This window comes from Gadus macrocephalus, chromosome 8 (assembly GCF_031168955.1).
Source record: "Gadus macrocephalus chromosome 8, ASM3116895v1".
Taxonomy (NCBI): Eukaryota; Metazoa; Chordata; class Actinopteri; order Gadiformes; family Gadidae; genus Gadus; species Gadus macrocephalus.
The window spans coordinates 1,560,401-1,575,076 of NC_082389.1; the positions used below are offsets into that span (position 1 = coordinate 1,560,401).

General features: G+C 45.8%; 2 protein-coding genes across 10 annotated transcripts; one reads left to right on the forward strand and one right to left on the reverse strand.

The window, feature by feature from the left end:
* Window positions 1-1,145: 1,145 nt before the first annotated feature.
* On the forward strand, window positions 1,146-9,716 carry LOC132462437 (heterogeneous nuclear ribonucleoprotein C-like). 4 transcript variants are annotated; one of them, XM_060057979.1, is made up of 9 exons: window positions 1,146-1,393; window positions 3,416-3,543; window positions 5,087-5,352; window positions 5,784-5,856; window positions 6,058-6,105; window positions 6,461-6,678; window positions 7,885-7,998; window positions 8,623-8,789; window positions 9,045-9,716. In XM_060057979.1, the coding sequence occupies exons 2-9, from the start codon at window positions 3,539-3,541 to the stop codon at window positions 9,144-9,146; spliced, it is 993 nt and encodes a 330-aa protein (XP_059913962.1). In that variant the 5' UTR covers window positions 1,146-1,393; window positions 3,416-3,538; the 3' UTR covers window positions 9,147-9,716. The 4 variants fall into 4 exon arrangements, with proteins under 4 accessions (XP_059913962.1, XP_059913964.1, XP_059913961.1 ...); XM_060057981.1 differs by having other exon boundaries at window positions 5,120-5,352; window positions 6,055-6,105; XM_060057978.1 differs by having other exon boundaries at window positions 1,155-2,036; window positions 6,055-6,105.
* A 419-nt stretch (window positions 9,717-10,135) lies between these two features.
* LOC132462435 (mucin-5AC-like) lies at window positions 10,136-14,633 on the reverse strand. 6 transcript variants are annotated; one of them, XM_060057972.1, is made up of 12 exons: window positions 14,483-14,633; window positions 14,163-14,271; window positions 13,112-13,324; window positions 12,636-12,734; window positions 12,310-12,448; window positions 12,100-12,236; window positions 11,658-11,870; window positions 11,262-11,360; window positions 10,936-11,074; window positions 10,734-10,862; window positions 10,511-10,605; window positions 10,136-10,479 (listed from the first exon to the last, which is right to left on the reverse strand). In XM_060057972.1, exons 2-11 carry the CDS (start codon window positions 14,262-14,264, stop codon window positions 10,553-10,555), a joined length of 1,323 nt encoding a protein of 440 aa, XP_059913955.1. In that variant the 5' UTR covers window positions 14,265-14,271; window positions 14,483-14,633; the 3' UTR covers window positions 10,136-10,479; window positions 10,511-10,552. The 6 variants fall into 6 exon arrangements, with proteins under 6 accessions (XP_059913955.1, XP_059913957.1, XP_059913959.1 ...); XM_060057974.1 differs by having other exon boundaries at window positions 10,136-10,605; window positions 13,112-13,321; XM_060057976.1 differs by having other exon boundaries at window positions 10,136-10,605; window positions 11,658-11,867; window positions 12,118-12,236.
* Window positions 14,634-14,676: the final 43 nt, after the last annotated feature.

The window sequence follows — 14,676 nt, forward strand, 5'->3', positions numbered from 1 at the left end:
TAGTAGCCAATGATTCGACTTGTCCCCTAATGCCCTTCGACCCGTCATTCGAACGATTGACACAACAAAATCATCATCTTAACCGAAAAAAACTAAACGTAAATAAGTAGGTTTTTCGCACAGGCTACTTACAGTTGTTGGGACAGGTATGATTCGCGCCGCGAAAAGCGAGTTTCATTGCACTGGGTTCATGGCGGGCACTGGGTATTGCGCTGCTGTACTCTCAGCCCACTCTCTCACGGTCCGCTAGGCTACTTTATGCCTCACGTGATCTCTTGTACTGTAGGTTTACACGCTACAGTTTGAGATGGATACCGAGGAGGTCTACCAGCCCCCCCCCCCCCCCCCCCCCCCCCCCCCCGCCCCAGTGATAGGACATGCAGGCTACACTACACGTACGGACCACACAGCACCTTGCTTCAAATGGCAAATTGTTGGAAATACAAAAAATAATACAGTCCGCTGCAGCGATTGTAATTAAATTATTAAATTACAATGAAGCCAACAATGACATTATAATGGACGTAATAGCTTTCGCTTAATGTGGACATAATAGCACTACTTACCATGATAAATTACAACGTGCGGTTGTTAGTTAGTTGATTGATTGTCAGAAATGATAAAGATAAAACAATAAAGCAAAAATAATCCCAAAGATAAAACTTTATCTTTGGGATTGTCTGCCATTTGGGTCCAGACAAATAGGCTTTGCATCCGTGCATTTAGTGTAGGTTTGATACATTTTTAAACCAGTATACCTTACTGCCCTCTGCTGGTTTGGTGGAGTAAGGTCAACAGGCGGTGCTCTACTGCCTACACGGGGACGGGGCTGCTGTCTGTGCAGGACGAACTGCACGTTGTATCAGTACGCTCTGCAAAAATAATTAACAGTAGTTTATTATACGAGTATGAATGGTAAATGATAATCGATAACCCTTTCAAGTTAACATGCCTATTATCTCATATAACGAAAAAGCGAAACAAAATAACACAATAACCAAAATAACACAATAACAAAAAATAGTTTAGTAGTTTATACTTTATAGTAAATTCAAACCCACAAAGGGATTAGTGGTAATAATGTGCTAAATGTGCTGCTCACACTAATCTGGAATGCTGTGCATGTTTTGGATACGGAGTAAAAAACGACTGATCGATCCCATGTGAATGTGATGCATTGGTGGATGGGAAACCCCGCTTATCTGGACCGCTTGGGGGGAGATAACGAGCACGCCGTGTAAACTGCGCCATTGCCAGATGCCTTAGCTCCGTGGCTAGAAGAAAGCTAGCTCCCACTCAGTACGAGGGTCGCGCTGTTCTTGTTACTAAAGAACGACCTAGCACAATTTAAACGATTTTACCGAAAGCAGGCATTTTACTCTTAAAGCTCTTGGTGAGTATTTTGATTGCAGACGTTTTTCATTTTTCCTCCCTTTACTTTGTTTTTGGATTTTGTTTTTTTTCAACGATGCTTTTTGTCTTACAAATGGAAATAACGCAATGTGCGGGCTGGTTAGCGAGCTCGCAGCTAGCGGTTAATAGCTATATGCACCGACATCCTCATCCTGCGCAAAATATGAACATTGGTTTTGATCATTTTAAAATTTTGGACACTGCTCAGTTGCCATTTTCTTTACTTTTGCAAGCATTCAAGTTTATATTTTATGACAGCTTTTGAGAAGATTTTGGAGCCCATTGTTTTTGGTGCATTTTGGAGCCCCGCCGCCCGCTACCGTAGAGGCTTGGTTGTTTCTTTTTAAACGGATACCCCCCCCCCCCCCCCCCCCCCCGTTGTTAAACGTAGGATCAGCGCATGCATGCTTTGTCAGTATTGTGGAGAGATGTTTTTCCAATGAAATAAATCGACGTTTATTAGTTTGTCGCTAAATGGTCGGTGGCCTGGCCAAGCTCCCCGGGGCAGATCCGGGGCCTTCGGACTGGGTTTGTCTGGAGATGTAGCTCTTGTGCGGATAATCTTATGGCGCAAATAAGATATTTTTCGATGGCACCTTTTTTGAGCACTGTCATTTCATTAGGTGAGCTCTTTTTGTGTGAAGATCATTTCAGATATTAATTGCTATGCTGTTGATGATGCTAGACTAAGGGAATTGCGCCGGGATTGCCCCCCGTATTGTTGCATATTCCCCCAAAAATATGAATTAAAGGTGTACGATTCTGAAAAAGTATCATGCGTTTTATCTTTGCTGTTGTGCCAAAACTTTGAATATTGAAAATTAGCAAGTATTGGTGGCGTTGACCTTTTTATATAATTGAATATGCAAGTAAAGCAGACGCTTAAAATGTAGATTGAGCAAGAATTTAGAATCAATAAATTGATGGGGGTTCATTGTCTCAATTTGGAATTACCTGTTCATATTGATAAATCACATGCAAATATAACTCCACCCACTCCACCATGCTGCATACATCTTCACAGCGATTGTACACTAGTTTCAATGGGATCCTTTTAGATGAATACATTGTAAAACAATTCTAATTATTATAAAGTTTAAAAAGAGTGACAACCGCTAATTTAGCCTCAGGAGAAAAGTCCTCAGCTTTCTTACTGATTTTACCCAATTAAGGTCTAATATGGATGAATCTCTTTGAAAAACCTTATCAAACGTGGATGAATCCGGATGCTAAAGTATTATTCAGAACATTTGTGCAACCCTTCCATCATTGTTGGGAGTGCATTGTTTTACTATGGTAGCTTTCATTCTAAATATTTGATATATTCTAATATATTGTGTTACACTTCATGATTAACACCTTTCACCTGCCGTCATGGTTTTGATAATGTTAATGACTGGTTTTCTGAAGCTCTTAATGAATAGTGACGTTTAATTATGGAACCATGGATTGGTCTATCACCATTGTACCAGACATGCCTCATACTAAGGCAAATACATTTATTTATTGTTAAAGCATTGGTAGTACATGGCCAAACAATGCTTTTTTTAAATGTTGGAAATTAATGTAACATTATGCTAAACTTCCAAATACTTGTTTATGCAACAAACAAAATTAGGGACCATTTGGATTAGTAAAAAACGACTAATAAGCTTTTTGCTTCAGAAATGTGTGTATAGATGCAGATCATTACAAAAGGTGTTCTGTCCAAGACATGCGAACTTGGTCATTATTGCGTATTCCAAGCAACTTGATGAATGTTTACTGTATTAATTTCTAAAGATGTGAAAATGTGTCAATGAAGATATAAAAGTGACCTAAATGCACGCTGTAAACGTTAGCGTATTATGGGATGCAGCTACATCTCAGCCCCATGGGGGACTTCTGTTACACCCCATCGCTGAGACCTGTAGGTGCATATCCCCGTGGCTCAGGTAAGCCTGGGTGGACCCTGTTGACCCTGTAAACGCCTGACTGGAGCCGTGTCTTCTTGTTGCCTCAGTGTGAAGGACGGGTGAAGCTCAACTCTTGAGAGGGCGCGGCCGGTTATTGCAGAGGGCCCCAGCACTGTGACCCCCTCACAGCCGGACAGACGGACACGACGGCGGACCACCCAACGGACACTATGGAGTGAGTGTGATGTCACAGCGCTGCTGTCTGTTCAATGGCTGTCCAACTGTTGAATGTTTTTTGACTAGTTAGTATTTTATATTATTGGACGGAACCCGTTTGTCTCCTAGGAGATTTAGTAAGCAACAGAAGCCATAGGGAGGCTGTATTGTAGCGGTTTAACCAACCAGCACACACTTTCTGGCCATGGGTTCTGTTCAGCACCAGGGCAGTGGTCCTGGTGGAGTATTTCACGATACTGGAGTCCAGACAGTCCCTTCCTCCATGACACCTTTGGCCTCAGTGGTCATGTATAATCACCAACGCATCACATGAAAGCATAAATGGGACAATCTCCTTTTTTTGGGGCTTGGAAGTTTTTTTTTTATTATTAAGGTTTGACCATAACTATTTAATATCCTGGGGCAGGATTTGTGTTTTAACTTGTTCTCTTTTTCCAGAATAAACAAGGTATTGAATTCTTTAGAAAAGGTTTGAGTTGCATGTTCTAGCCTTGGTGGATGTAAGACCTGGCTGATTTTTAAATACACGATGCTGCCTCTGTAGTTCTCCCATCAAATTGATTCAATGACTTCAAACCCTGGTTTAAATGCTTCAATACATTGGGCATCGCCAGTCTACTGGGCTCAGCGATGCAAACCTGCTAGCACACTTTAATTCTGTTGTAAACATGCTTGTGGCTGTTTCAAACATGAGTCATGATGCCCTCATCCATATTGAAGATGCGTCTCTCTCTTCCCCCTGTTGTCTCTCTCTCTCTCCCCCCTGTTGTCTCTCTCTCCCCCCTGTTGTCTCTCTCTCCCCCCTGTTGTCTCTCTCTTCCCCCTGTTGCGTCTCTCTTCCCCCTGTTGCGTCTCTCTTCCCTCTGTTGTGTCTCTCTCTTCCCCCTGTTGCGTCTCTCTCTTCCCCCTGTTGCGTCTCTCTTCCCCCTGTTGCGTCTCTCTCCCCCCTGTTGTCTCTCTCTTCCCCCTGTTGCGTCTCTCTCTTCCCCCTGTTGCGTCTCTCTCTCTCTCCCCCCTGTTGTCTCTCTCTTCCCCCTGTTGCGTCTCTCTCTTCCCCCTGTTGCGTCTCTCTCTTCCCCCTGTTGCGTCTCTCTCTTCCCTCTGTTGTGTCTCTCTCTTCCCTCTGTTGCGTCTCTCTCTTCCCCCTGTTGTGTCTCTCTTCCCCCTGTTGTGTCTTGTGCGTCGCTTCCTGTACCTGTGTGCGTCTCTTCCTGTACCTGTGTGCGTCTCTTCCTGTACCTGTGTGCGTCGCTTCCTGTACCTGTGTGCGTCGCTTCCTGTACCTGTGTGCGTCTCTTCCTGTACCTGTGTGCGTCTCTTCCTGTACCTGTGTGCGTCTCTTCCTGTACCTGTGTGCGTCTCTTCCTGTACCTGTGTGCGTCTCTTCCTGTACCTGTGTGCGTCTCTTCCTGTACCTGTGTGCGTCTCTTCCTGTACCTGTGTGCGTCTCTTCCTGTACCTGTGTGCGTCTCTTCCTGTACCTGTGTGCGTCTCTTCCTGTACCTGTGTGCGTCTCTTCCTGTACCTGTGTGCGGCTCCAGCCGCTCGCCCACCACCTCGGCGCTGATGGCCAGCAACGTCACCAACAAGAACGACCCGCGCTCCATCAACTCCCGCGTCTTCATCGGCAACCTGAACACGCTGCTGGTCACCAAGGCCGACGTGGAGGCCATCTTCGCCAAGTACGGCAAGATCGTGGGCTGCTCGGTGCACAAGGGCTTCGCCTTCGTCCAGTACGCCAACGAGAGGAACGCCCGCAACGCCGTGGGCAGCGAGGACGGACGCATGATCGTGGGACAGGTCCTGGGTGAGTCTACGCCACGCAGTGCGTTTACATTCAGGGCGTTTATCAGACGCTTGGATCCGAAGCCACTTACAATAAGTACATTTGTCGTAAGAAAGTGAAACGATACATCGTTAACCCATTCCTTGTATACAACAGAGATGGCTAGGTTAAGATGCTACACAACTAAGTACTATAACTAAATACGACATACAATAAGTGCATGCATTAAGTTCCCGGACGTACAACATACAATAAATAGGAGGGGGAGGCTATGCAGAGTCTAGTGGAACTCTGAGTGGTGAGTTTTGAGCACACTTTGTGGTCTACCGATAAGCTGATGCAAAGAATGTTTTGTTTGTGGCGTTCCTAATGACCGGCAACAAATGGTGGTTTCAAGAAGGAGGTTCTCTAGTGGCACATGGGGTGACTGTTTTCTTGTTTGGGGCGTTTAGACATCAACCTGGCCGGAGAGCCGAAGCCTCACCGGTCAAAGACCACCAAGCGCTCAGCGGGAGACATGTACAGGTCAGTCCGCGCCATGGCGCCGGTGGAATACGTTTCCGCTGATCTTTGGACACCGCCTGCACTTTGAACTGTAACAGAACTATGGCAGCTGGGTGATTGGTCATGCATTGCAGAAGAAAAAAGCCCAAAGAAAATGCCGTGAGACATGTTTAATGTGTCACAACAACAACAAACCGTGTTCCCTTTCCTTCCGTGCAGCAGCTCTTCATTTGACCTCGACTACGACTTCCAGAGGGACTACTACGACAGGTGGGCTGCAGCGCGACGCGTCTTCCCTCGGGCTCGGGCACGGACTTCCTTCGTAAAAGGAAGTGCCCACTCTAGTTTAGAGACGATTGTACTACCGCCTCTGCATTGAGGCCTTCGTTATTCTTTAATGGGCAGTAAGTCATACTGGTCAACTGACTGGCCAAAGCTTAGTTAAGCAAGCAGAATGATCACTGAAGAATACTTTTGAATTGGTATTTTGTGTCCTTGCTACCGTGCCATAAGGGACGTTTACCTTGAACTATAAACTATTTTACAGAAATGGGGCCACGCCCAATGCTCACTCCCTTAATGGATGTGTGTGTGTGTGTGTGTGTGTGTGATCCCCCTCCACCAGGGTGTACTCGTACCCGTCCCGTGTGCCCCCGCCGCCCCCGCCCCCCCTCTCGCGGGCCGTCATCCCGTCCAAGCGGCCCCGGGTCAGCGTCAGCAGCGGGGGGGGCAGCCGGCGCACCAAGACCGGCTTCTCCTCGTCCAAGAGCGGCCAGAGGCCGTCGTCCACGCGGGCCAGCCAGGGCCCGAGCCCCGTGGCCCCCCCGCCGCCCAGCAGCCTCGGTACGCCCCTCTGGCCCAGGGCACATTCAGAAGCATTTATGGAAACGTGGCAGATCTAGGCCCCGTCCACACGGAGTCGATACGATCCGGTCTCGTTTTATGCGGTTCAGGCCTAAAAAAAAATATATATAGTTTGGTACCTGTTGGTTGTCAGTTGAGGTCATGGGTAGGTAGGGAATTTATTTTATTTTTTTTATTTATTTTTCAGCCGCAGCGAATAGGTAGGTTGTTTTCATTTAAAAACTCAATTTTTAAAAAAAAAACGTTAAATAATTTGGGTCGCACATAAATTGACAGGGTTGGTTGGAAACCGGAACCGAACAAAAACATTTTTTAGGCCTCAGGAATATCTCCGTAAAGACGGTGTAACTGCGAAACCGCATCGAGCTGTAGGAACGCTGTAGTAAATGTTCAAGGCGCTGGTTCTCCACGGAGAAAAGTGAATCAAGCCTGTATACAAACATTCAGTCACGAGGAGATTCAACCTTTTTGAAATTGAGCAGAAATACTTTTTAACGTACAGTTAGTAATTAAATGTATCAAGGGGCTGTATTTAAAGTCACAAAAAGAATACAAAAATAAAATTCAAAGCAACTCTGACGTCGCCCAGCTGGTGGGGGCGCTAATGACGTTGTCGTTAGCGTTTCAGGCGTCCACACGAAACCGCATGGGTCCGGATGGATTTGAAACCACCCTGGGACATGGTTTCAGAAATGTGCGGTTTCGGGCACCGGCTCCGTCTGGACGGTCGGCCGGAACGCACAAGACTTGGGCGGTTTCACCAAAACATCGTCTCCGTGGGGACGGGGCCAGAAGGCTAGTTTCCATCTGCAGTCCTTGGCCAGATCTAACGATAGGCTCCCGCAAATACAATATTATTCAATAGTTTAAGCCATAAAATACATAAAGCATGCAGGACAAACAAGAGCCAGCATCTGACCCATACCAAACTCATTGGGAGATCCAGAAGTGTGGGGCTATTCCTTCGGTCTCGAACGTGGAGACAAACCCCATGTTGATGGAGGATAGGTTCTGTCCGTAGATCGGATGTTTTATTGATTAAAAAGTTATTGATTCGTATTCCAAGAAAAATCCTCTTTTGTCATCATCTTGCGTCGTTACTACTATGACTTTACCAATATTTTTAATGTTATGATTGTTTTACCGTATCATCCTAATAGCAGGCTTCTTTTCTTCCCCTCCCAGTGAAAATGGACGAGCTCCAGACGATCAAGCGGGAGTTGAGCCAAATCAAACACAAGGTGGACTACCTGTTGGAGAGCTTGGAGCGCATGGAGAAGGACCACTGCAAGAAGTCGGGTAAGCCTGTTCTGAGCGCCCATGCGGGGCTCTGCTGCCCCCTGCTGGCCGGAGGGGGGATCGGATGCTAGCGTGTCACTTGGTTTACGTCGTGGCGATGCCTTGATGTTAAATCAAAAAGATCAATTTAATCTAGTCCATCAAACACCTTTTCATCACCATGGCACCTTTTGCTATGTTGACTCATTGATTGTCTCACTGATAGACTTGGCAGAATTCCCAAGCCATTGTTCATTCAATGTTGTTGTGATATAGCGTTCCAACTTGGTACAGATGTTTCCTGATAGTCCTCTTAAATCGGTCACACCATCGGTACATCAGCCAGGTTCTTCCTCTAAACTTGAAGGCCTGAGGTGCACTCTTGACTGGAAAAACAAGCTTGAACATAACACTGAAGAACTAGGGTCACATAGTTCAAGCCTTGAGGAAATGTAAAGATTAATTGAGTTATTCAATGAAACCACTATAGTTGTTGTCCCCCTTACCGGATCTGGGGCCTTCATTAAAAACTATTGTCGGCCTCCTTCTCTCTACTTTGATATGTTTCGTTTGAGAAATGCCTTTCTTTTATGAAATGGATGTTCATGGTTCCATCTCTCCCGGTCGTCTGTTCTCGTTGCGCAGACTCAAAGAGTGCCATGGCGGAGCCCGGGGAGGTGGCCTCGCCCCCCCACCCCAGCACCAAGAAGCAGGAGAGCCTCAAGCGGGACCGGGAGTGCCAGGACACGAACGACTCGGACGACGACGACGAAGACGAGGCCGACCTGCTGGAGGAGGAGGAGGAAGAGGAGGTGAGGTCGACTGAATGATGATGATGATGATGATGATGATGAGAGTGCAGAGTGCAAGCACAGGTTCAACCGTCTCGAGGAATCAAATTGATGAACAACGTCGTCGTTCTCCCTCGAATTATACTATTTATTACGTTTACTAGAACCGTAGTTGTACCCAAAAGGCCCTTCTGTGTGTCTGTCACACACACGACATGCAGGCGTGCGTCGTCCTGGCCGCACCCTGAACAACCTTAAACCAGCTCTCTCCTCCAGGTGAAGAGCCAAGGGCGTGAAGAGGAAGAGGACGAGGAGGAGGAAGAGGAAGGGGAGCACGTGGACGATGACGACAGCGCCAACGGCGAAGACGACTCCTAAGACGCGACGGCGGCGTGGCACGCGAGCGGAAAGAAACTTGGGACAGTTTTAATTACGGCTACAAAAATGCATAGGATAATGCATGGTGTACCCCCCCCCCCCCCTCCACATACACACACCCACCCACCTCCCTCCACGTTCACACTGCAATGTTGTGTCGATATCCCAGACACGCCTTGGGTTTGATTCGTTGCTACTTTTACTGATTTTTGATTGACCGTTGTCCAGTGTCTACCTAATAATAGGAGTAAGCTAGCCATAGGTTTCTTAGGTGTGTGTGTGTGTGTGTGTGTGTGTGTGTGTGTGTGTTTGTACTGTGGCATTTTGTTGTCTCCCTCTCAGTGCAATCGGGACGGTCCCATCCTCATGGCACCCCAGTTCACCGGTTTGTATTTCAGGGCATGAATGCAACTCGGCTTGAGGAAATGGAGCATTTTGAACATGTTTTTGTTATTTTCTTTGTTTGGATCCTAAGTAAACTTGTCTTTGTGTGTTCTGTGTATTCATGTCACTGTTTTTTATACTACTCAGTCTTAGTTGAACTCTAATAGAATAAATATTAAAATTTGAGTTTTCTTTCGTTAATGACTATTTTTTGTGTATGGAAATGAATCCTGAGGTGTGCATTAAAGAAAACACTTGGTTTATCTTTTGGTTGAAATAAACTGCGATGCCTTTCATAAGTAGTAAACGTGATCCAATATATTTTGGTTTGTCAGAAATGTTCCGGGACCGGTGTTAAATCTAAGTTTGGCTCAGACGTAGTCACTATTCTCTTCGCACATTTGGCCCAAATCTCTAAACTAAAATATTTGAAATCTCGGAGCACCGTTTTTCAAAAACAAATTATAAATTCCTTTTAACTTGACGTTTTCAAGTGGGATCCTTCACTCGTTCTATTAACTGTTGGTCTTTAGCTTTAGTTTACATTGGGAACAAGAGGAGACACATTATAGCTAATAGCTTGCAATTTCAAATGAACTCCGAAATCCAGCGAGACGGGTAAATGTTTATTTCATAGTGTAACTTCAACAGTTTAGTCAGCATTGAGGTCCTGCTGAAAGGGCATCATTGTTATGCAATTGTTTTCATTGTCACAGTCATGGAATGGAGAGCGCTTGTTATGCGAGTGAGGGATGAGCCAGAGGTGACCCGTGAAGCACAAGACCCGGCTCCCGGTTCTCATGGGGTTAAATATAGTTACCCCCGTAGGAGGAAAAAACTGAAAAATTAACGACAGCACAAAAAAAATCAAAAACCAACCACCGTTGCTTGTCGGCTGTTAATTTGCTTAAAACATTACTGCTGCGATCTGAATCCTGTCCGATGGAAGCAGACGATGTGTGTGACTATTGAGAGCCACACACGACTTCATGGTGTTCCCCTCGTCGTCACTTGCTCAGAAGTCACATTCTCAGCAGCGCCGGCAAGGCCAGGACGCTCCATAAGAGCAGAGAAGCTGTTGGGGGGGAGACGCATTGATACTCTTATTCAGCCAATCTTACTCTTAATTCAGCCATTTTCAAACTAATCTCAGGAAATGCAATGGTACTTCCTGGACCATCTTTCGTTGTCTTTGTGTCTCACCTGATGGTATGAAGGAGAGGGGACCAGAGCTGGTGGTTGGAGCCGCTGTAGTCGAAACGGTGCTTGGTGGATTGGCCAGGTTGAGAGGCCCTGTCGACCTCGAGGGACTAAAGGGTCCTGTTGGCCCAGCTGCAAAAAAAAGCATGTTAATGTCCCTGTAAAAACACTAGGAGACTGTGTGGTCAGTTGCAAGCCTACTTACAGGGTCCTAGCGCTCCTCTGGCGAGATCGACAGAAAAGGTGTTGTCAGCTGATCTCGCCTGGGTGGCGTTGACGTTCGGGACGGTGAACTGACACTGGAGCAAATTGCCCGTAATGTTGCCCAGGATTTGCTTTGTTCGCTGTATATGGGAGTCAAGTCACTATCATTAAACAATTGCCCTTCATTTAAGTGCGCCGAGCATCAGATGCTATTCATCAACTTGACACCGGGGAAAAGTATCCAGTGATAAAACAACATACACAGCTTTAGTGAGCGCAGTAAAACAAAGCAAAAAGATAGTGAACATGTGAACGGCCAGGTCTCACCGTCTCTGATGGTACGAGCATGCTGCCGTTCAGATCTCTGGTGAAGAACCGGAATACTGTTGCATTCACCCGGCCACAGAAAAAGACAAAGGGGGTTCCCTAAAGTGTGAGAAGGGGGGACATTATAACCATGATTGAACTTTTTGAAGCAGAAGTTACTAAAGGATTGGAGCGTCACTGACTGTTGGTAGGTTTCAAAGCAATTATTTCACAGTGGAGACAAAGGCCGGCTTTCAGCGTTGCTTGCCAACCGATACTGATTGTGTGTCTGTGCGCACGCATTTGTGTGTTTGTGTGCGTTTCTGTGCGTGCGACAACAACAACAATTGTTTGACTTGTATAACTGGAAATGTCACCCCTATGAAAAAAAAAAAAACTGTTATATGAAGGCCCTACCGTATTTGGTCTGAGTGCAATAGCTATGAACTCGTTTGCCATTGCTGTGCCCTGCATCGTGATGTTCAGGACGCTACCGTTGGGAGGTGTCGTGGAGGTCACCTCTAGGGAGGCAAAGAGACAGCTGCCTTCCATCGATGAGGTGCAGTTCATCACTTGATCCACGCAGACCCTAGTCACACCACAACCGGCCCGCGTGATGTTGACCTGCTGCTGGAAACATTGTTCAGGTTGTAAATAATATTTCCTACACGGAACTTCACGGGCCGAGTATCGGAGACAACGAGTTGCATTCATTAGTGTGGTTTGTTTGTTTTTTCAACGGGTAGATGTTGTAGAATTGAGTCCACTCTCTGGTGCCCTGCTACCAGTGTTGGGAAGGTTACTTTTAAAATGTAGCCTACCCAGTTACAGAATACAGAATACATGCCCAAATACGCACTGTGGTGGTTGGAGCCGCTGTGGTGGTTGGAGCCGCTGTGGTGGTTGGAGCCGCTGTAGTCGAAACGGTGCTTGGTGGATTGGCCAGGTTGAGAGGCCCTGTCGACCTCGAGGGACTAAAGGGTCCTGTTGGCCCAGCTGCAAAAAAAAGCATGTTAATGTCCCTGTAAAAACACTAGGAGACTGTGTGGTCAGTTGCAAGCCTACTTACAGGGTCCTAGCGCTCCTCTGGTGAGATCGACAGAAAAGGTGTTGTCAGCTGATCTCGCCTGGGTGGGGTTGACTCTCGGGACGGTGAACTGACACTGGAGCAAATTGCCCGTAATGTTGCCCAGGATTTGCTTTGTTATCTGTATATGGGAGTCAAGTCACTATCATTAAACAATTGCCCTTCGTTTAAGTGCGCCGAGCATCAGATGCTTTTCATCCACTTGACACCGGGGAAAAGTATCCAGTGATAAAACAACATACACAGCTTTAGTGAGCGCAGTAAAACAAAGCAAAAAGATAGTGAACATGTGAACGGCCAGGTCTCACCGTCTCTGATGGTACGAGCATGCTGCTGCTCAGATTTCTGGTGAAGAACCGGAATACTGTGTCATTCACCCGGCCACAGAAAAAGACCAAGGTGGTTCCCTAAAGTGTGAGAAGGGGGGACATTATAACCATGATTGAACTTTTTAAAGCAGAAGTTACTAAAGCATTGGAGCGTCACTGACTGTTGGTAGGTTTCAAAGCAATTATTTCACAGTGGAGACAAAGGCCGGCTTTCAGCGTTGCTTGCCAAGCGATACTGAAAGCCGTCCTTTTTCTTGTCTTGCAAATTTTTTGTCTGCTTTTGGCATCCGTTTCATTTCCTTGTAGCCTACTCGTTCCTTTGTGTGTCTGTGCGCGCGCATGTGTGTGTTTGTGTGCGTTTATGTGCGTGCGACAACAACAACAATTGTTTGACTTGTATAACTGGAAATGTCACCCCTATGAAAAAAAAAGAAGCTGTTATATGAAGGCCCTACCGTAGTTGGTCTGAGTCCAATCGCTATGAACTCGTTTGCCATTGCTGTGCCCTGCATCGTGATGTCCAGGACGCTACCGTTGGGAGCTGTCGTGGACGTCACGTCTAGGGAGGCAAAGAGACAGCTGCCTTCCATCGATGAGGTGCAGTTCATCACTTGATCCACGCAGACCCTAGTCACACCACAACCGGCCCGCGTGATGTTGACCTGCTGCTGGAAACATTGTTCAGGTTGTTAATAATATTTCCTACACGGAACTTCACGGGCCGAGTATCGGAGACAACGAGTTGCATTCATTAGTGTGGTTTGTTTGTTTTTTCAACGGGTAGATGTTGTAGAATTGAGTCCACTCTCTGGTGCCCTGCTACCAGTGTTGGGAAGGTTACTTTTAAAATGTAGCCTACCCAGTTACAGAATACAGAATACATGCCCAAAATTTTAATATGTAACGTATTCCGTTTCATCACTCAATCTGAGTATTGTTTTCTGAATACTTGGATTACTTCCACATTAAATTGCATTTTATAAGTGTAGGAATGCGGCATCAAATCCTGCTCACTAAACAGGCCTATTCTGGTGTGTTCTTCTGTTCAAACTGGCTGAATGTGTTAGGCCCAAGTTTCCCTGAGAGTGAACTATTTTATATAATTTGCTGTAGTGGAACAAAGTCTATAAGGGTATGTTCATGTGAAAGATATTGTGAAAAATGTGAAAAAAATCAATGAGCTAAATGCATAGAGAGAGAGAAAAAAAAAAAATCAGAGAGAGAGAGAGTGAGAGAGAGAGAGAGAGAGAGAGAGAGAGAGAGAGAGAGAGAGAGAGAGAGAGAGAGAGAGAGAGAGAGAGAGAGAGAGAGAGAGAGAGAGTAAGAGAGAGAGAGAGAGAGAGAGAGAGAGAGAGAGAGAGAGAGAGAGAGAGAGAGAGAGAGAGAATTAAAAATTTGACCAATATTCGTTAATCAAAAACTGGAAAATGACATTAAGCCTGCTCTAATGACAGTTTACTGTATAGAGTACTGTATATAATTACCCGCGTCCACACTTCACCTTACCTCAGAACTGTCGGCAAACGACAGGTGTGCAGTCCCATGGATGCCAGGTGCCAGGCACACGATTACCATGGAAACCAGCACGAACAGATTATTCAGGGCCATCTTAGTCCTGTTTAGACGAACAGGACAGAAAAAAATGAAAAGCCATGATAACGTTTCCTTCTGTCAACAAGCAACATGTTTCAATATGCAGTATGTGCTTATATGCCTCACACATATAATCTTATAATCTCTAATAATAAAAGTATAATAGTAATATCTTAAAAATCAAATATCTAGAAAGAGTTTGTTGAGGTCAGTAGAGCTTTTCATGGACTAACCTGGAGTTGATCGCTAAGGTTTTCCTTTGGAGAGCTAGTGATAGTGCCTTCTGATTGTGTCTGTGTCAAGATAGCAAGCTATATACACACTTAGAGTTTCACAGCTCAATAATTATTCTGGCCTGATGCACCTCCCACTCCATTGTTACTCATCTGTTAAGGATGCCAACAGACTGGAACCTGGAGACGTGTGT

What these genes read in the sequence shown, in the direction of transcription:
- LOC132462437 (XM_060057978.1), top strand. An exon ending in GATCGTGGGACAGGTCCTGG is followed by an intron (nt 5,353 to 5,783) that starts GTGAGTCTACGC and finishes TGGGGCGTTTAG; the next exon opens with ACATCAACCTGGCCGGAGAG. An exon ending in TCAGCGGGAGACATGTACAG is followed by an intron (nt 5,857 to 6,054) that starts GTCAGTCCGCGC and finishes CCTTCCGTGCAG; the next exon opens with CAGCTCTTCATTTGACCTCG.
- LOC132462435 (XM_060057972.1), bottom strand. Translation starts at nt 14,264, where the DNA reads ATGGCCCTGAATAATCTGTTCGTGCTGGTTTCCATGGTAATCGTGTGC. An exon ending in CAGCGGCTCCAACCACCACA is followed by an intron (nt 11,871 to 12,099) that starts GTGCGTATTTGG and finishes CAATGTTTCCAG; the next exon opens with CAGCAGGTCAACATCACGCG. An exon ending in CAGAGGAGCGCTAGGACCCT is followed by an intron (nt 10,863 to 10,935) that starts GTAAGTAGGCTT and finishes TTTTTTTTGCAG; the next exon opens with CTGGGCCAACAGGACCCTTT.